This window comes from Metarhizium acridum (genome assembly GCF_019434415.1).
Source record: "Metarhizium acridum strain ARSEF 324 chromosome Unknown scaffold_1, whole genome shotgun sequence".
In the NCBI taxonomy this organism is placed as follows: domain Eukaryota; kingdom Fungi; phylum Ascomycota; class Sordariomycetes; order Hypocreales; family Clavicipitaceae; genus Metarhizium; species Metarhizium acridum.
The window spans coordinates 4950439-4969883 of NW_027094015.1; the positions used below are offsets into that span (position 1 = coordinate 4950439).

General features: G+C 49.6%; 7 protein-coding genes across 7 annotated transcripts; 4 read left to right on the forward strand and 3 right to left on the reverse strand.

Annotated features, from left to right (window-relative positions):
• Positions 1–229: 229 nt before the first annotated feature.
• J3458_001546 (uncharacterized protein) lies at positions 230–1907 on the forward strand (the record flags this gene model as incomplete). The annotated part of the gene is made up of 4 exons (XM_066116778.1): positions 230–659; positions 746–1209; positions 1261–1381; positions 1501–1907. 4 exons carry the CDS (start codon positions 230–232, stop codon positions 1905–1907), a joined length of 1422 nt encoding a protein of 473 aa, XP_065978664.1.
• Positions 1908–1950: 43 nt separating this feature from the next.
• On the forward strand, positions 1951–3152 carry J3458_001547 (uncharacterized protein; the record flags this gene model as incomplete). Its single annotated transcript, XM_066116779.1, has 4 exons — positions 1951–2012; positions 2065–2180; positions 2231–2417; positions 2714–3152. 4 exons carry the CDS (start codon positions 1951–1953, stop codon positions 3150–3152), a joined length of 804 nt encoding a protein of 267 aa, XP_065978665.1.
• Positions 3153–3666: 514 nt separating this feature from the next.
• Positions 3667–6534, reverse strand: J3458_001548 (uncharacterized protein; the record flags this gene model as incomplete). Its single annotated transcript, XM_007812230.2, has 3 exons — positions 3667–4696; positions 4747–6103; positions 6167–6534. 3 exons carry the CDS (start codon positions 6532–6534, stop codon positions 4088–4090), a joined length of 2334 nt encoding a protein of 777 aa, XP_007810421.2. The 3' UTR covers positions 3667–4087.
• Positions 6535–10622: 4088 nt separating this feature from the next.
• On the forward strand, positions 10623–11615 carry J3458_001549 (uncharacterized protein; the record flags this gene model as incomplete). Its single annotated transcript, XM_007812231.2, has 1 exon — positions 10623–11615. One exon carries the CDS (start codon positions 10623–10625, stop codon positions 11613–11615), a length of 993 nt encoding a protein of 330 aa, XP_007810422.2.
• Positions 11616–12356: 741 nt separating this feature from the next.
• Positions 12357–12686, reverse strand: J3458_001550 (uncharacterized protein; the record flags this gene model as incomplete). The annotated part of the gene is made up of 1 exon (XM_066116780.1): positions 12357–12686. The coding sequence occupies one exon, from the start codon at positions 12684–12686 to the stop codon at positions 12357–12359; it is 330 nt and encodes a 109-aa protein (XP_065978666.1).
• Positions 12687–13424: 738 nt separating this feature from the next.
• J3458_001551 (uncharacterized protein) lies at positions 13425–14429 on the reverse strand (the record flags this gene model as incomplete). Its single annotated transcript, XM_007812232.2, has 6 exons — positions 13425–13656; positions 13710–13791; positions 13847–13979; positions 14041–14137; positions 14196–14312; positions 14344–14429. The coding sequence occupies 6 exons, from the start codon at positions 14427–14429 to the stop codon at positions 13425–13427; spliced, it is 747 nt and encodes a 248-aa protein (XP_007810423.1).
• Positions 14430–17200: 2771 nt separating this feature from the next.
• On the forward strand, positions 17201–17689 carry J3458_001552 (uncharacterized protein; the record flags this gene model as incomplete). Its single annotated transcript, XM_007812233.1, has 2 exons — positions 17201–17304; positions 17359–17689. 2 exons carry the CDS (start codon positions 17201–17203, stop codon positions 17687–17689), a joined length of 435 nt encoding a protein of 144 aa, XP_007810424.1.
• Between the last annotated feature and the right edge of the window lie 1756 nt (positions 17690–19445).

Consider the following 19445-nt stretch of genomic DNA (forward strand, 5'->3'; position numbering starts at 1 on the left):
GATAGCTGAACAACGGTGAACGTTGACTATTTATGTTGTGGGTCCCTCAGGCTAACTGTTGATGGCAGAGAATCTTTTCGTATGCTGGCGGGACCGAATACATCATCCTCGGCGTCGCAACCTTGGCCGCTATTGTATCTGGAGCTGCCATAGCCCTTCAAATTCAGTTTTTGGTCGCTTCGTTACAGTATTGACTGATTTCGCGTCTGGAAAGTCTACGGATACAGGTATGCGAAGTGCCTGCTCGACATTGGCGTGCGTCACCCTTCACAGTTGGAATCAAACATGTACCCAACGGCGCCGGTATAGTTTGTATTTCGTCTGCATAGGAATAGGACGATTCGTTCTTGCCTACACATACAACTCCCTTCCAACATATAACGCTTATCGGATCGTCCGAACTATTCGTTATGCGTACCTCAAGGCTGCTCTGAGTCAGGAAATTGCCTTCTTCGATCTCGGCACTGGCGGCTCTATATCAACGCAAGCCACCACAAACGGCCGTCTCATCCAGGGCGGCATCACAGAAAAGCTTGGCTTAACCTTCCGGGGCCTGTCGTCTTTCGTAACCGCCTTCATTGTTGCCTTTGCCACAAACTGGAAGCTAACCCTCATTACGCTGTGCATTGCTCCGGCCACTATGGCTGTCATGGCATCCGGTGGGCAGAAGCAACGTGTTGCCATTGCAAGAAGCATTGTATCGCAGCCAAAAGTGCTGCTATTTGACTAGCTACCAGCGCATTAGATCCACATGCCGAAGACGTAGTGCAACAGGCCTTGGACCGAGCATCCAAGGGTCGAACGACCATAGTCGTTTCCCACAAGCTTGCGACTATTCGCAAAGCGGACAACATCGTCGTGATGAAGGCGGGACACATCGTTGAGCAGGGTACACACGAATCGCTGCTAGCTGAGGATGGTGCTTACGCTCAGCTGGTCAAAATTCAAAACCTGACACTCAAGCCTTCGGAATCGGACTCGGAAAGCGACGACACAGACGAGGTAATTGCTGGCGATCCGGCTGACTTCGCGAAACCCTTGAGCAAGATAGCGACTCGAGATCGAGCACGAATGGAAATACGAAAAGATCGCGACGACTATGACGAGCATAAACAGCTGGGACTCACCACTGTAATTTTTCGCCTCGTAAAGAGTCCCCTGAGCTACTATGGACATATTTACTTGTTTTCCTCGGTTGTGCTGGTGCTTGTAAGTTCACTAGTCACTGCCTGTATTTTCCAATCACTGACATCTGCAAAGCTGCTGCATTCCCTGGACAGGCTCTACTTCTTGCCAACGTCACAGATGTTTTTCCCGACTGGCTCGGCAATGGTCGAAAACCGCAACTTTTTCGCCGCCATGTTTATTGTACTCGCTGTCGGTTGCTTTATCTCTTACTTTATTCTTGGGCACATTACCAATATCGCTCAGGCATGCCATGCTCGAGCCGCCACTTATCCCCTATTCGTGGTATTGACTAGCCTAGACACTCTCTCACAGGTTTTGGAGGCAAAGCTTCAACGACATGCTACGGCAAGATCTCCCATTCTTTGGCCGCAGAGAGCAACACTGGTGCTCTCGCAAGCCGCGTCGACTCCAACCAACAAGCCATCCTAGAACTTATGGGCTTCAACGTTGATCTCATTCTGATTGCTGTGCTTAATGTTCTTGCCTGCAGCGTCCTGGGAATCGCTTATAGCTGGAAATTGGGTCTAGTAGTCGTGCTAGCTGGGCTTCCGCCGTTCATTGGCTCTGGATGGTTCAAGATTCGCTTCGACGCAAAGCTGGATCGGGCAATCTCAAAGCGCAACTCCAATAGTGCGGCAGTTGCACCAGGAGCCGTAACAGCTATTCGGACTGTATCCTTATTGGCGATTGAAGAGTCCGTTTTGGACAAACTTGGCTGAGCTCGAGCATGCGGTCAGCGGATCAGTTAAGCCGTTGTTTAACATGATGGTTTGGTTTGCTTTGACACAGTCGATTGAGTACTGGTTCATGGCACTTGGATTTTGGTGAGCTGTCCCGGGCGCGAAATGGTTCCTGGCTATGTGCTAACTTGGCCAGGTACGGATGCCGGCTTGTGTCGCTTAGGGAGATCTGCATGTTTGACTTTTTTGTCACGTTTATGGGTGTCTTCTTCTCTGGGCAAGCTACCTCGCTGCTGTTCCAATTCTCAACCAGTATGTCTCGTCCAAGCGGTGTGAAGTGGTGGTACTGACCCAGCACATAGGCATGACAAAGGGCAAGAATGCCGCCAACTGCATCTTCTGGCTACATGAATTACAACCCACTGTTAGAGAAACACCCGAAAGCCAGGACAAGGGGCTCAAGTCTGGCGGTGTTTTGTTCTGGATCACGTTCGCTTTTTGTACCCTCTGCGACCGGATACGCAAGTCCTGCGAGGAGTTGACCTTGAGGTAAGTAAGACTGCGGTCGGGGCCGTCGATGACACTATTCTCACAGACCGCAGATCAGAAAAGGTTAGTTTGCTGCCTTTGTAGGCGCTTCAGGCTGTGGCAAATCCACCATGATTTCCATGCTCGAGCGATTATATGACCCATCCACCGACAGCATCCGCATAGACGGTGACGATCTAACGACCCTCAACCCTCGCCTATACCGAAACATGGTGTCTCTCGTACAACAAGAATCAACGCTTTTCCAAGGAACCATCCGGGAAAATTGCTCTTGGCGCTGACGACCCCTCCTCGAGCTCTACACCAAAATCCCCCACAAACGTCGGCACCACCGTCGCCAATGCCCAAATTGAAGCCGATCTCCGCGCCGCCAATGCCTGGGATTTCGTCTCCTCCCTTCCCGTCGGCTTGTCCACGGCTGCCGGCTCAAACGGCGCTCAGCTATTCGGTGGCCAGCGACAACGCATCGCCATTGCACGGTCGCTCATTCGAAACCCCAAGGTTCTGCTGCTAGACGAGGCAACAAGTGCTCTTGACACGGAGAGCGAAAAAATTGTACAGAGTGCTCTTGCTGAAGCAGCACAAGAAGGGGACCGGATCAAAATCGCAGTGGCCCACCGGCTGTCAACTATCAAGGATGCGGATGTGATTTGTGTCTTTTACGGGGGGAGGATTGTCGAAAGGGGGACGCATGGGGAGCTGATTGCCCATGGGGGCATGTATAAAAAGATGTGAGGCCCAGAGTCTCGACTAAGTGTATTATATTCTGTATTGTAACCATGAGTAGATTTTTCATTATCTCAGTTTTGCAAGGGCAGCTCAGGAACTGGAGAATTTACGGTCCAAGGCAGCACCGTCATGGCGCTCGGGTATCAGCAGCTGGCGATGATGCTCCAGCCGATTAAGTTTCCAGGGTGAGAGCTCCAGCTACCAAGTAATAAGGTTTATAAACTGTATCCTATATATAGTTTCGCAATCCGTAAAAGCCATCCTAGCAAGAAACTGTACATTTATGCCATGATGGAAGGGGTAACTAGCATTTCAGCTGGTGGTAGCTCTAAGTTTTACCAACCCTCAGCCTAACGCGCTTCGCCTGGAGATGCCATCGGCCCAAGTGCTGCCTGGCACTTTCTGTCGTCTGCAGCCTCCATGCCTCCTTCATGCCAGATGTCTCCGTCGTCGCAAACAACGATAGTGCAAGCACGCCTGCAAGACAATCACCCATCTCTTTGGGGAACTCCCGGGAGCCGTCTAGTCAAACGTCGGTTTCTTGATGATTCTGTCGCCGTGGGTACAATGGGCGGCCAAGGAAATGTGTTCCGGTGCCCGAATTCACTCGACTCACCGGTGTATCATGACAAGACCAGACGGAGCACATCAGCGTGCACGTCAACAATCTATGCATGGGAAATTCTTTAGAAGCTAATGGGTATTGGGCGTCAGAATCCCAAATGTGCAACAGAACCCGTGTCTGGGGCTGATGCATTTCTGCGCTCGACTTTATTGCCCCAGTGTCGCTTACATCGTCTTTGACAATGGCTAGGCTTCAGGTACTCCAATTTATATACATTTTTGTTTTTCATTTATCCATACGAAACATGTATACTTTTCGTGTTTCGGCTCATGTAGCAGTTGGACACGGCTGGTCATAATGTTTCATCCCTCCAACGTCATTGCGGCGGTCGTGGCGACCGGACAACCTGGAACCCCTTCTCTTTCTTCTGGTGTTTGAAAATCTCGGGAATCATCTGCCTCCAGTCCTGGTGGATAGGTCTGCCCGCCGCCCCCGGCGTCACCAGGGGGTTCGCCGAGCCGCTCACCGGTCTCCCGTAGAAACGATCCGATTCTCTGACGGAGTAGTCCACGTCTGGGGGCAGGGATGCCTCCAGGAGCGCGTCCAGTGTTTCCTGCGACTGCCGCTCGGGCTGGAAATAAGGGCCCGGCTCTGGATCGGACTCGTTGGTCGGCGTGGGCGACGGGACGGTCGATCTTGAAGACTGCCTGGAGGAATCAGGGCGCGAGTATGGGGTCGCGTTGCGGGACCGTGGTTTTCTGTAAAACGGGGAAAAGTCGAGCTGGTGGTCTGCGTCTGTTGCTGCCGGGGGGAGGGCAGGCGCCTGCTTGGCATCTTGCAGAGGCGCGGGTGATGTCTTGAGGGCTGGGCGTGGATAGTTTCGGAGACTGCGCAGTCGTTCGTCCGGCATGTCTGGGGTCTCGTCTCGCTGGCGTTGTCTGTTCATGCGGACAAAGTGAGAGCCAATGTCGTCGAGGTTCAACGTCTGACAGGTCAGTTTCTGTGGCGATGGGGGAGTTTGCCGAGGAAACTTACTTGTTCGTTTGAATGGCTGCTGTGAGAGTCTATCAAGTAGGCCTCTTGGGACAGACGGCCCTCTTTTTTGTTTACGCGATATAGCTGCCAGATTGCATGGGAAGAGAAGCCTGGTACGATGACCATTCCGTGAAGGCAGAGCATTGCGTAGCCAACCCATTGCTTGGAGGCCTCGCTCGCGGCGGTTATAACGGCAATGCTGAGCGAGGAGGTAGTCACCAGGCGGACGACGGAGCACCAGGCGGTTTTTGAGCGAAGGAACTTGCACTTGGCGCTTCGCTGCAGAGTGGCGTGGAGGAGAAACACGGCTTCACTGCTTGTGAGTACGAGTAGTTGTGCCGTGCCCCAATCTTGCAGAGCTCCGATGACAATCGCCTGCAGGAGCGGTATAGATTGTGGCAGATAGTAAGAAGTATATGTCCACAACCGACTGCAGTCTAATGACATCGGGCAACCGCGAGACGACTCGGCGTGAGAAGCAGGTTTCAGTTGTCGATTATTCCCGAAACGGTGAGTTATAATATAGTTTGCACAGACAAGGACCAACAGGGTCATGACGGCCAAGGCGATGCGGTAGTTTGGCAGGTAGCCGATGAATATCATGTCATCAGACATGTACGTCACAAGAGGGAAGCTGAAGAGCGACAGGACGGCGCCTCCCGCCATGCCTCCCGCCATTTGGAGCAGCGAACGCCACGGCGTCCCCTGGCCTTGCCGCGATGTCAACAGGTACCAGACGGCCAAGATGAAGAAGAGGACGGAGGCGACGAGAAGCAGGTTGACAAAGGCATTCAGCATACTGTCAGGCACCCGTGGAAAGCCAAGCACCTGCGCCATGTAGTCCAGGCCGTAGGACGCGTTGCTGATATACATGCCCTGCTGCACGCTCTGATGCGTGAAGCCGTGATGGATTGGCCCTCTCCAGAACAGCAGCGATGACCAGGCAATCTTGCTGACGACGGGCTGGTAGAAGCCCGGGTAGTCGATGCTCAAGGACGCCGAGAGAAAGACAAACTGAAGATGGCGCAGGTAGTCGGCCACATCGACGATTGTCTCCCAGACAATGCTGCGGCCGGCCATGGCGGAACCGTATTCGAAGAGAGGGTTGGTTGCCAGCTCGCCAAGGTGCGTTTGCCAGGAGGCCACGCCGACGAGGGCCATGATCCCGGCGGGCAGGTACGTCAAGGCAGCCGACGCGGTGGTTCCAATGACCGGCGTGATTTTAGCCACGGTGCAGTCCAGCTCGTGGCCATTCTCGACGTGGTGGAAGCGGAACTCGGCGACGAGGCTCTGGAGTTGATGGGTGTGGTTGAGGAGGTAGACCATGTCAAAGGTTGAGAAGCGATAGCCATCGAAACTAGGCAAATCAGCCGACGAAAAGGAAACCATCAAGTCCCCCATATGCCGTACATGTACTTACGGTGTGAGAGAGTCGTCAATGGGCAGAGGACATGTCACGCCAAACTGTCCAAGACGGCCGACGGGATATCCGAGCACCTCGAGGCCCAGCGCCTTCTCGAACCTCGCCACATCGAGATCCAGGCAACCAAATATCGAAGTATTGTGCACGCCCAGGATAGACAGCGATAGCTGCGTCGAACCGTCCACCGTCTCCAACTTGCCGCGCAGGCTGTCAATCCAGAACGGCTTGTCTGGTGCCGGCAAGTCGGGTCGCAAGGGGCCACACGGATACTTCCTGACCCAGGCGTCTCTCACCCAGGCGCCTTGACAGCATGAAGTGAAGAGATGCAAGACGAGGACGGCGACGAGGTTGGGCCACGGGCGCATCGCGCGGTGGGTGACTCATGCAGCCGCGATGTGCAGCGGGCTGCAGCGAGGGTTCTGGCGATTGGTGATGATGAAGGAGAGGCGTGATTATCTTCTTTATTTTGCCATCAGGAGTTCGCATAGCCTGGATCCAGTTTTCAGACGCTCCCTTGATTAGTTTGAACTGGTCTGGTCTTCGCATTCAAGACGGCGATGCTCCACAGGACAAGTCATGTTCCTGGCGGCGTGACGAGACGAACCCCCATCCTCATTGGATTGGGAAAGGGGATGGATGGCTTGGGGCCCTGCGTAGGGCGATGCAGGGATCAAGGCACAGTCGCGTTGCGCTCTTGGTATCATTGTCCTTGATGCCAACATGTAAAGCGCATTAGTACGTTTGACGCCCATGACCTCGACGCCCATCCGATGCTGGCGGGCACAAGGGGCTTTGCAACGTCGGCCGGAAATACGTAGCGCGACCAACGCAGTAACTGATGCTACAGGGTTGGAGGAGAAAGATCGTACCATGTTTTTGGGGCGTCTGGAAGCAGCAGCTAAGATGTGGGTATAAATACAAACAGAGAGAGAGCCTTGGGGGAAGTGCGGAATGGAGAGTTGATTCTAACCCTAACCCTAAAATAATCTTTACTCGGTACGTGAGAAAATATTATGCTGACAAACGGGCTGATTTTTTTCTTTACAGCCCAAAACTGATATCTGACTCTAGGGTATTTGTAGCTCCTTAGAGGCTATAGTAAAAAGCTTTCATTACCATGGCGTTTTATTACGCTGCCGTCCTTAATGCCTGTGCATTGTCGGATGTCATGCTTTGGGCGGCATCAAGATTTTCTTGTTCTTTATTAATATCTACAATAATCTTGCATCTTTATCATCGCGGCCTCTTTGATAGTTTCTTTCCATTCACACCCGCTATTGTGGGCCTTCCATGTCCTGCGGTGAAATCGTATCCCTTGAGTGTGCGCAGGTGCCAGTTTTCTCCGATACTCGCCAAGTACATCTTTCACAAGCAGGGTAACCTCTTATCTGCCTGTAGCTTTTTATATATCAGGTACTTTCTTTACCATGTAAATTTTTATGTGAGTCAAGCATCTTTTAATTCCATATCTTTAATTGGTTAGCATTCTTGGTCGTTACCAAAATGGCACCTGCGGACATTCAAAGGGATAGATTATAGCATATGCACTTCTCCCTGGTGCTTCGCAGGCAATATTCTCTCCGTACCAGGCTACATCGGCACCAGCACCAGGAGTTATCGGAACTTCAAGCTAAATCTTTACCCTACACTACTGTATTCTCGTTACGTAAAATAAATGGTATTGTCTTATTCGCGGGATCTGTTGACTAGCATCGAGGGCCTCGTTTGTCTTCACTAGTACTTGGGTGTCTCGGCGTTTGGAAACAAGGATATAAGGGGAACGCTGGCTGCCTGCAGTGTCAACCACCACTAGACGCAACATTTTATTCTGTACAACTTGCTAGTCTAGAATATATGGCCACGGTATTCCGGAAAATATTTAAAAATTCAAATACTACAAACTGGCTTTATTTCCCGCTTACGACTGCGCGGTCTAATATTTGTATATATCCAAGGGCCCATCATCAAGAACGGATATGTGATGATACAAATAACCTTTTACCAAAATACCCCATTGAAAAGTATTATCAAGAGCGAGGTGCTGAACTATATCGGATGGGTCCGTTGGCACATGTTTCTAGTTGGACATCGGGATCCTGCCGACGATAAACGAAGTCATTTGGCCGCAAAGCTTTTATGCCAGTGAAAGCCGTTTGTAACCAAGTTCTAGGGCCGGAGGTTTCAGGATGATCTTCATTTTTTGCCCAAGGAATGTGCTGTTAGGAGGGAGAGGGGAGAAGTTCGTGTGGAAAGCGAGTTGCCGAGGAACTCTGCTCCGGGGATGCTAAGAGATTTGTGGGAGGTGGCTGTGCGCGCAGATCGTGAATCCCTGGGTTTCTCATCGACCGCGACGGAAACCACAAATGGTCGAGGTATGATGAGCGAAATAGATGGTTTGCTAGTGGCAGTACCCTGTCACCGGCCCATGGCAGATGAGTCGGAGTTATGATATTCAAAGTGCCGGGGCTGCGGATTCATATAGACAAGAGCTAAGCTAACCGTATCATGTCTAGTAGAACTTCAGTTGACGAAACTGCTTTTACAACGCACATTTTTACTCATTGACCTCCTGTAGGTTTGCTGCTCCGCAGGTGATTTGATCACCGTGCAGACCATCCGCACGACGGCTGCCAAATTTTGGATGTACGATAGCCTCAAGCACACATGATAATTCGCCCCGGGTCTCAATGAAATCGATGACATATACAAACCCCTTAATCCTGCCAATGTGACGCCGGCTATCAACCCCAGCCACCCGCTGGAATTTGCGATGCAAATCCGCCGCTCGCCGACCGAGGCATCTTCAAACAGCCCATAATAGACCAATCGCAAGACGATGGCCAAGTCTAGATTCTGTCACAAAAGTCTTCATGATCTCGTGTGTTGTGGGCTCGGGTTTTCACGAGATGATGCAACGCATGACGTTTCATTGCCACCAAGCACGTGCATCGGTGACACGATCCCTGATCCTATCATCTGTAAAACCAAGAAACAACCCATATCAGCATGTCATGTCTGCTACTACCAGGGGTTTCCATGAAAGCTACCGAAAAAGGTGTCGCCAATATCAACGAGCATTGTCCATCAGATACGTAGGACGACGCACTCAGGACGTAGCATGAGGCGGGCAGAATTCCTATTTAAGACACGGTCTCGTCACATTTGTGGATCTCTCCTACCTGTTTGTACTTGGCCAGCCATTTCGGGTATGAAACAGACCATGAGACAACAATCTGCGCTATTTCTGAGACAACAGTTGGCGCTACCTAGTTTGGCAGGAATGATGCCCAAGTTCCTAATTGGGGCATTTGCTCTCCCTTTAGCAAGCATAATTCGGACCTCTGAAAAGGCACTGTCCAGAACATCAACTTGCACAAACACAATGAGAGGCTGAAGTGAGTATATTGAAGTAGTCGACATGATGCGTTAAGGTGTCATGTCTAAACAAGCGTATGACCAAGCTACATTGATCCTGCCGAGGAAAGCAATACACACATGGCGTGAAGCCAACAGGTGCTGATCCCAGATGATATACTTGGTTGTATATCCACCGTCACGACTCCCTTACAGCGTCACAGCCAGATTAATAGATGACAAGTAAATTTGAAACTCCGTAATAAGAGACAGCTCATTTGGGGCTCTTGCGGGTCATACCTTGACATCGTGATGGTACTGTCACAGGACGAGGACCTGTCCAAGCTTCAAATTCCAGCCCAGGACTTGCCATCACTAAAACTCTTTACGGCATGGGCAGGTGTCATGTCTCACATTCGTCGTCATTCCAATGTTAATCGTGAACTCACATGTCTATCACAACCCGACCACTCGGGCTTAATAAAAGAAGACACAACTGCGCTTTTGATAAGTTTGGGAACTCTCACCTTTGAAAAGCCGGCCCTTTCTTTGTTGGCCTGACATGGTCTGAGACTTTCACCAGATATAATAAATGTTAATCTCCCGCGATTATGGACTCGACGGCATCGTTGACCGATAAGGAGGGTAGAAATGACAGTTTAACATCATTATCTGATGGAGAGAGGGATGAGTTGTGGAGGGAAAAGAATCCATTTTTCCGGCCTGCGGACCGGGGGTCTCATGCCTGGCTATTCTTGACTGCGTCGTTTATGGTCGAAGGGTTGGCTCTGGGTAAGTAGACATGGATATTTGTATTTTCTATACGCATCTTACTAACTCATACACAAAGGATTCCCCGGTGCCTACGGAGTGTTTCAAGAATACTATAGCACACACGAACCTTTTAAAAACGCCGCAGGACTCCCTGCGGTCGCCACCTGTGCCACGGCACGTAACTCCCTACCATTCGGGGCTGGTGCAGCTCATGATACTAACAACAGACCAGGGCATCATGTACTTGGGCATGCCTATTTCCATGGGCATCCAGCGGCAATACCCTCGACTCAGTACATGGTCACCAGTAATAGGTGTGCTGACCATGTGCCTTGCGCTGATCGCTGCCTCGTTTTCGACCAAAGTCCCTCATCTAGTCTTGACACAGGGCGTGTTGTTCGCCATCGGCAGCTCTCTATCATACTGTCCGTGCATTGCGTACCTAAACGAGTGGTTTGATAAACGCAAGGGAATGGCCTACGGCATCATGTGGGCCGGTACGGGACTCTCGGGCTCGATACTCCCATTCCTTCTGGAATACCTACTGGGCAAGTTTGGCTTTCAGACGACACTTCGTTTTTGCGCCGGGGGTCTCCTGGCCCTCACCCTGCCATTGGTGTATTTTATTAAACCCCGGATCCCGCCTCAACTTCGAAAGAAGCATATTAACCCATTCAACTTCCGATTTGCCCTCGGCCAAACATTCGTGCTACATATGCTGGCAAACATTGTTCAGGCGCTGGGGTTTTTCCTTCCGAGCATATACCTACCAACGTATGCTCGATCAGTCCTTGGCTCTGGGGAGTTTCCAGCTGCCGCCACAGTATTGCTTCTCAACCTCGCATCGACTGTTGGATGTCCAAGTATGGGATGGCTATCCGACAACCTTCACGTCGCCAATTGCCTGTTCATCGCGACCGTCGGCGCCTCGTTCGCAACGTTTCTAATATGGGGATTTGCGACTTCCATACCGCTACTGCTCACATACTGCGGCTTCTATGGTTTGTTCGCAGGATCGTACACATCTGCCTGGACCGGGCTTATGCGACAGGTCACCACGGACAACGCCATTTCTGCCAAGTACCGATGCGAGGAGGTAGATCCCGTCATGGTCATGGCAGTGCTTGCCGCTGGCAGAGGCATCGGTAGCGTCTTGTCTGGGCCACTCAGCCAGGCTCTGGTTGACCACATGCTCTGGAAAGGCGAGGCGTATGCGGCTTATGGCAGCGGTTACGGGCCGTTGATCTTGTTCACTGGAGCTACGGCTGCTGTAGCTGGAATTGTGCTGCCATGGAGGTACATGGGATGGATTCGTTGAAGCAAAAGTCATGAAATACAGGACTCATCATTTGCGTTATCAGATGCTTTTATAACCGGGGAGATATATATGGAAGTGTGGTATTTAGATGGAAAATGAACAGCAAATAGCAAGACAACTGAGTGGTTTGAACATACACTTGGTCGAGACAAGAAATTATATCATTACAACCTGCCAACTTTTGACTTTTTCGAAATCGTATTTTCTGGACATGAAATTTTGTAACTTTTATTTTCACTTTGAAGTGAACCAAGATTTCGGTAGCAAGCGCGGTATTCAGAGCCTAGTTTAAATGCTGCGGTTTAATTAAGCACAGCTATATATTCTAATGCGGTAGTACTCCTATGCGGCTAAGAAGCAGTTAGAGACTTAGCTCTAGCATAACCCTACTTGGCCAGTGGATAAAATCACGCTTCCTAAATAGACGCCTGTTATCAGTCAAGTCGCTCGTTTATAGTAATAGCAAGCAGGACGTGGTGTAATGATAAGAAATACTACGTGGTTTGTTGCGGTTCTCTGGCTTGGGTACGGCCAGGCATCTTGCGTTACTGTCACTGGGCCCTCCCTGATGTATTGCTTGCACGATCATTTGGATAGGTTCCAAAAAAGAAATCGAAACTTCGTAATTATAAGAGGACATCCGTGCCACTTTCGCAACGTAGGTATTGTAGGGGGGGCAAGGATTGTATTTTCACGAATATCATCAATGCCCAGTTCCTCCCAAGTTACACAAGGCACTTATCAACCCGCCTTTTTTACATGAAATGAAAATAAAGGTTCTTCATGCCCTTGGTTAGACATGTCCAATTCGATAGTACCCGACTCAGATAGGGAGTAGACATCGACCCTCTGGTCGAACATGCCCGTTACTTTCTTCGGGAAAACCCACAACTCGCTCATCTTCTCGTAGCCGTGAGGCATGAGGCGACCCATGACACATACATAGTCGGGCTTATTGACCTTCTTCCCGAACAAGAGATTGGCACTGCCAACAACCTGACGAAAATTGAAGGCTTCGAAGCTGAAAAGCGGCGTTTCACCCGAGGACAATTTGTCGTCAATGACTGTCATTGGGAATTAGAGTCAGCGCCAGGAACAGTTGGTCAGGGACGAAGTTTCTTGGCTTGAATCTCACAGTGAGTGTAGATGTTGTCTTTAACGCGAAGACGTCGTCCGAAATATTTTACTTTCTTGAGTGAATGCTTCCCCTGCACGTCAGCGCTGCGATTCGACTGCAAACCGTCATGGTGTTACTTACCAACACGCTCAAACGGAAATCATGAGGGCTTGGGTATGGTGGTCTTGTCCTCGCGTCTTCTGGTTTCGCACTGACTTTGGCAACCTGAAATGGTCGTTAGGAGACCGCGAATGTCGCAGCGGGGGATGTGCTTTGGAGATACCCAGTCCTTATACCCTGCCACAACGTCGCTTGCTTGATCATCCAATTTTTCCTTGCCTCCTCTGCCGTCTATATAGTTCTCTTCGTCGACTGCGGCGACACTGGTTAGAGATGGAGATGACACGCTTAGTTGGTAGGATGGGAGAGGAGCATACTCGCACGCAGAGCAGTCTGAGTGGAAAGGTATTCGGTGAAGTCGATGGCAACTGACCAGCTCTGTCGTTTTTCAGCTTCAAATATTCCCAGGCAACGTTACCATGGAGTGCTGGCTCACCCTGTGCGCCGCATCTGAGTAGTCGAAAGGGGAAAAGTGAGTCTCGGGGTTGAACCCGCGGATGTTGGTGTATTTTTCAAGAATCGCACTACAAAAGTGTTAGCCTCATCATTCCGGTAGAGGTTCGAACTACTTGCTATCGGTTCTCTTTATGCTCTTCGGCCTTTTTCAAGAAACCGTCGGCGAAATTCTTGAGTTGGAGGAGGCCGGAAGAAGGATCATCTGCTTCAAGCACACTATCTGGAAAAACCCCGACATAAATCATTCGTATTTTCACCTCGGAGTGTTTATGTATCTTCTCCATGCTGTTCTTCATCTCCTGCGTGACCTGGACGTTGGCTCCGTACGCAGTGAATGCCACTTCGGCTCTGTTCAAGCTGTATTAGATTGAGATCCATTGTTCGCTTTAGGGGGCACGCACGACTGCTCAATCGTTCGATGTTCGTTTGCGCTGGCGGTGAACATAGACACCCGACCGAAGAGAGCTCCACCAGTTACGAAGTCTTGAATGCTGTCAGAAAAGAGCCACAAAGGGACATCAGCTGCGGCTGACATTACCACTGATGAAGCGGTCGCCGTAAGTTTCATTGGGATCCTTCGGGTCTTCCCAGTTGAACGTGTATTTCAGCTTTGTGCTTGGCTGTTTCTGAACATCGACCCTGACCAAGTATGTCATGAAACTTTGCTCAAACTATGCACAGCACATGTTCAGAATCATGACTAACATTTTGCCAGAATTATAGACGACATACCTCGTTTCGGTCAAGGAACTTTGCAGCAGCTCCACCTCCTTGATCAAGTGCCTCAATGGTCGCCCCAGCACTGATTTCTAGTGAGCGGATCAATTTCCTGCAGAATCCCATTAGTAGAGAAGCATTGCAAGCTCTCAGTGACGTAGTGTTCTCACTGATAGTCTCTGATGATCTCGTAGTCGTAGTTCATAGCAGCACCCTGGTTCGCCACCTGCTCTTCGGTGACAGTCACGGCGTCGTGCATACGACCCCTCTGAAGATAGGTGTTGAACCTGGGAATGGTATCAGCAAATGTTAACAGACCATATTGGCGTCACATGTGTTACTGCTACTTGCCCCTGTCCTTGAGTCATCCCCTCAGAGTATGGAATCAGGTCCCGGTTGGCCATGATCGATTAATACTTTGGGATGGCTGATATAAATATTGGCAACAAAAGAGTATGAATGGTCAGAAGCGTTCAAGTATGGTCTTTGGCCGACTTCAACTACTAAGGAAATAGGGTGCTAGTTGGAGTCTAAAGGAGGCTCTCTGAATATTATATCTCACGAAAGTGTAAGGGGAGTGAGTATTCCCATTGACTGGAATGGTCAAATGCAGATTCCAAAGGGTTGCACGAAGCAATACATGTTGGAAAAGGCGGGCAAAAGGGGTTCCGACTAATATCACGGTGGGCGCGAGTCAGCCAACAGTCAGAAATAGGGTGGCACTACTTCGTATTAGTAAGATAAATGCCGTGATGTATGCCTTCTTGCCCTGTCTTCTTGTCTTGAGTGGAAAGTTGAGGTCTTTTTTGGCTTTACCCCCCCACCACCTGAATGAATTCGGGTGGTCAGGCAGCCATCTTATCATATTTTGTAATCATTGAGAATCTGACATCGACTCAGGCAGGACAGGATGCAAGATGCTACAAGGACGAGCGTACTGGACGACGTGTCCATGATATTGTGATAGAGGTGCCGAGTAATTATGCAGCCCAGCATCTCCAGCAGGTGAGACCGGGGCGTGTAGTTTGGCAAACCGGATCCGTCTGACATGGCAGATGGGCTGCCAGAGGTATTGCAACCCAGTTGCAGTACGCCTCACAAATGGATTTAAATCTTAGAAATTTCTTCTTTCATGTGCCAATGCGCTACGGGGGATAGTCATAAACTCAGAGTGCTTGACCTTTTGCCTCTATTGGTGTCAAAAGGCAGAGCTCATATCTGAAATCATGACATGTCCGCCTAATTAGGGCTTCAAAACGTAAGAAGTAACATGCGCTGGGACTATTCTGTGCTTTGCCATATCCGCCCCTCGTATTTTGAACGCTACCTTGCCCGTGAATGCACCTTGGATACATGCCGAGAGAATGTAACGTCACTTGCAATAATATGTCGGATTCGTGAGTGATGAGTTTACAATATGCAACTTGAGACAGATATCACCTTTCCTCTTCTCTCTTGTCTCTTGGCCCGTAGATTTTCTACGCAAAGAGGCTTGTCAAAGCTCATTCTTACGAAGTCATTGCTTAGCCCCCTCCCCCGGCTCTCCAATAGATCCTCCGTGGCGGGAAGCCTTTCACGTAAGTGCTCCCAAGTTACTTGGCGGGGATTGCTCTCTCGTCTCCAACGTCTCATGTATGTGATATTTATCGCTTACTGCATCGACCGCCTCGACGATGCTACCGACGTTCTCGCCGCCAGTAACAGTGGCTATACCCCAAGATCTTTATCCCCTTAGCTGCGGAGGAGCCTATGGGAACTAAATCTCAGGGGTCAGAGGCCAATCAAGTAGCAATAGACATATGATACTTATATTTACCTACAAATTGGTGGGTGATACAAGTCCAACAACGCCTGACGGTTGGGTAGAAATAGGGCCGCCATGAGCTCCTCCGAAGCTAATGAAATAGATGATTCGCCGCGCACTACGGAGTATGCATAGAAGATATGTAGTATCGGGAGTGGCTTGGTAGTTACAAAGCTGAGCGCCGTGGAGCCTCCATGGGCACCCAAAAATACCGAAGAGCAGGAAGCCTGTCCTTAGGATACAGTAAGTTGGAGCCCAGACCACCAGACTGTTTCGGAGCATGTCCGAGACTTACCTTTAGCACCTCTTCCCCTCATTGAGATCTTATTAGGGTTATCTGCATAATTGTGGATTAGCTCCTGACATGTCATTCTCGACTGCTCATATTTGTCTTACAATTTTGGCTTGGGCATCAAGAGCTGAGACCCTCACGAGTCACCAGCCCCTTCCTACTCAGTAAACAAGCGGTTTAAACGGTGGATACCAGTGGAAGACATGTATATCACTTCGTATCAGCCCCAGGGAAGTAATGCACGGCGCCGCCAGTCAATGACAACGATGTTATGATACACCAACCTAGGGCGACGTCAGCTTCTGTCTTGCTGTTGGTACTGTCCAGCATGACAGGCAACCCGAGAAGTTGACGCATCAAATGACTCGTGTCAGGACGAAGGCGGCAAAGTACGAGTCAATATACCTACCTCAAACCGCTAGAGTTGCAAGCAATGCGATGGGGCCTTGGGCAAATCCAACGAGAAAAGACGGAAAACAGGCGATGCATACATACAGGACTCAGACTTCTGACTCGGCATAAAATGACTGACTTCATACCTGTGTTCATGTCGTAACCCACACTCGTCTACTTGCCTGGCAGCAGTACGACGACGACTGTTGCCTATTGCCATCCAGATGGCAAAAGCTCTTGCGTAATTCAATCACAGAGATGACTTTTATTTATCAGATATGCATGAGCTACATGCGGCCAGTGAGACGGATGCGAAAGTTGCATGAATGACGACCTGTAAAACAGGTATATACCCCCAGGATACCTGCAAGAGTCTCCACAAACCTACCGAATGACATTCGGCTGGCATCGGTAGGTAGCCGACAAATCCCAATGTGTAGATCTGTACATGATATGTGTCTGGCAGACTCGCCGCAATTGAGCACGAGAACACACCTTCTGACGACTGCAAGATTGTATAATGTCAATTGGAAGTCGCCAAAGACTATATATTCGCTCCTCCCCTTTACACAATAACAAGCAGATTTCTTAGCATTGATTAAGCAGATTCTTGATTTCTCAGTCTGCGCAAATCTCAAAGCGACCTTTTACTTAGCAAAGTTTTATACAGAACGCTGAAGCTGTCAATGGAGGCCAGGGAAGGAAGAGCATACGCCCAGTGGGTAGTCCTAGATCTTATCAACCGTATGAGACAGAGTGATCTTCAGGTCAAGAACGCATGGGCCCGTTGGTGAGTGTTGTCTATCCATTACACAGCTTGGATATCTTTCTTACTTGGATTAAGGGGCAAGTTTCATAAGGACGGCGATAAGGATACTGAAATTACTGCAGAGGATGTGAATAAAATCTTTGCTCCTCCTGGGAAGAGATGCTTTGTCTCCGCATGCGGCCGAGAGCATTCACCATCGGGAACTGAAGGCGATATTGACCTTTTTGAGGGCAATACTAAGATCTGCAAGGTCTACTGGGAATGTCCTTGGGGGAGTCCCAACAATATAATGCGGATTCTAGACTACGACCCCGCCACCTCCAATTACGCTGTTGTTCTTGGGCCTTGGAATAGCAGTGGTGGTGCTCTTGGTAAAGTCGATATTACAATATCAAAACTAGCTTAGCCGCATGGATGGATGCGCGTTAGTGGCCTCGGTGTGGGTTTTGTCCTGAGCGAGTTAGGTTTTCCCACGTCTTTTTGCAAATGCAGAGGTCTGGTACTTACTATACAACGAGTTCTGTATGTTTCATAACTACCTGATAGGCAATTCATAATTGAGGCGTCTTTTTTTTTTTCCGTCTTTCGCACCTTGCCAGACATGGTGTCATAAGAAAGAGGAGTAATAGCAAGCATTTCTTCCGCCAATACAAACTTTCATTTCGGAAACCTAAGAATTGGAGAAGCGAATATCAGGGGCCGGTGTCGGGGGTCTACTAGCCGGGATTATAAGCGTGTGAAGGATGAGATTGGATAACCCGTTGCAACTGGATGTCCAAAGTTAATTATATCCGTGTTCCTCCTCCCATTCAAGCTTGTGGGAATAATTGCCTAAGAAAAAAAAGAAAAAGAAGAAAAGGAAAAAAAAGAAGAAAGGAAAAAAAAAAGAGGGAAAAAGCAAAGAAACACGGAACCATTTATTGACCAATTGACCCCGGCATCACCACAACAGCTGGATTCAGCTTGAAATCTAGTTGAGGACTCCATCAGTGAACGACTGCTTTAACCAGCAGCTCAACTCATCTTACGAACCCTACTTCGAATTGGTAGGCTGCTTACATGCATCCGTGTAATTTTGCTACATTAGACAAGAAGCATTTATACTGCTTCATTTCGTCTTGACTCAGCTTACCCTACACCTTGAATATTGTAAACGGTTTTCCTGCTTGACTTGGGTATAAAACGACGCTCGTAATACAGTACACATTGGTGTAAAGCAAATATATTAGATGAGCAATCTAATCAGGGACGGAATGCACAAACAAAACGGTCCCAAATGTTCTAGCGCGGTTTACCCATAGAGGCTCTGTGTCCTTGTCTTCAAAAATAGTAACATGAACCAACTGCTCGGGCATTCGACGCATGCCGCGGCTTTGATCAATCAAACGCCACTGCCAGCCCGGCAGACGGACTACATACCAGGTATATATACCCATGTATCAGACTCTGACACTAAAGTTCCATATCATGGAATATGTCGGACAGCGAGAACGCTTTGTGTGGCATAGCACCTTGGCTTGAGGAAATTGGACTGAGCTTGGGTAATGTAGAAAATTCTACGATCAAGGAATACACCGCGAGCAGCACTATCTGCTCCAGGTGGAAGCGGTGTAGTTTTCCACCACATGTATTGCATTGAGAGCCGGGGTTCGCGGGAATATTGCCACCAGGATGACATGGCCAATCCCGCTGTTGCGGTACGAGCATGCCCGGTATCATTACCCATGTGTTCAAAGTAGAATAGAATGGCGGCATCTCCCGTCGGAACAATGGTTCCTCGACCTTGCTACATCTCCAATCTCTCCACATAGTCTATATCCGACAGTTACAACCGAAACTGAAACAAAACAAAATTCAACTCGTGTCACCACGGGAACCGAACCTGAAGCTCAGCGCGCCACGCTTGATAGGTCCCCCTCAGCCTGGGGGGAGTGGTCCGCCGCCGATATGATTGCAAACTGGTCAGACGACCGTACGCAAGCGGCTCTACCATTTTCCATGGGACATCCAGATCGATCTCGCGCCCAAGGAGAGGCGACTCTTCCGCAGCTCCAACAAGTCGTTACAGAGTATAAACAAAGTAAAACACTCTCGCTGCGCATTTACATGTTGTGCTAGAAGTGCGAATATCAGCCGTCGAAAGGCTGACGGCAGATAGCTTG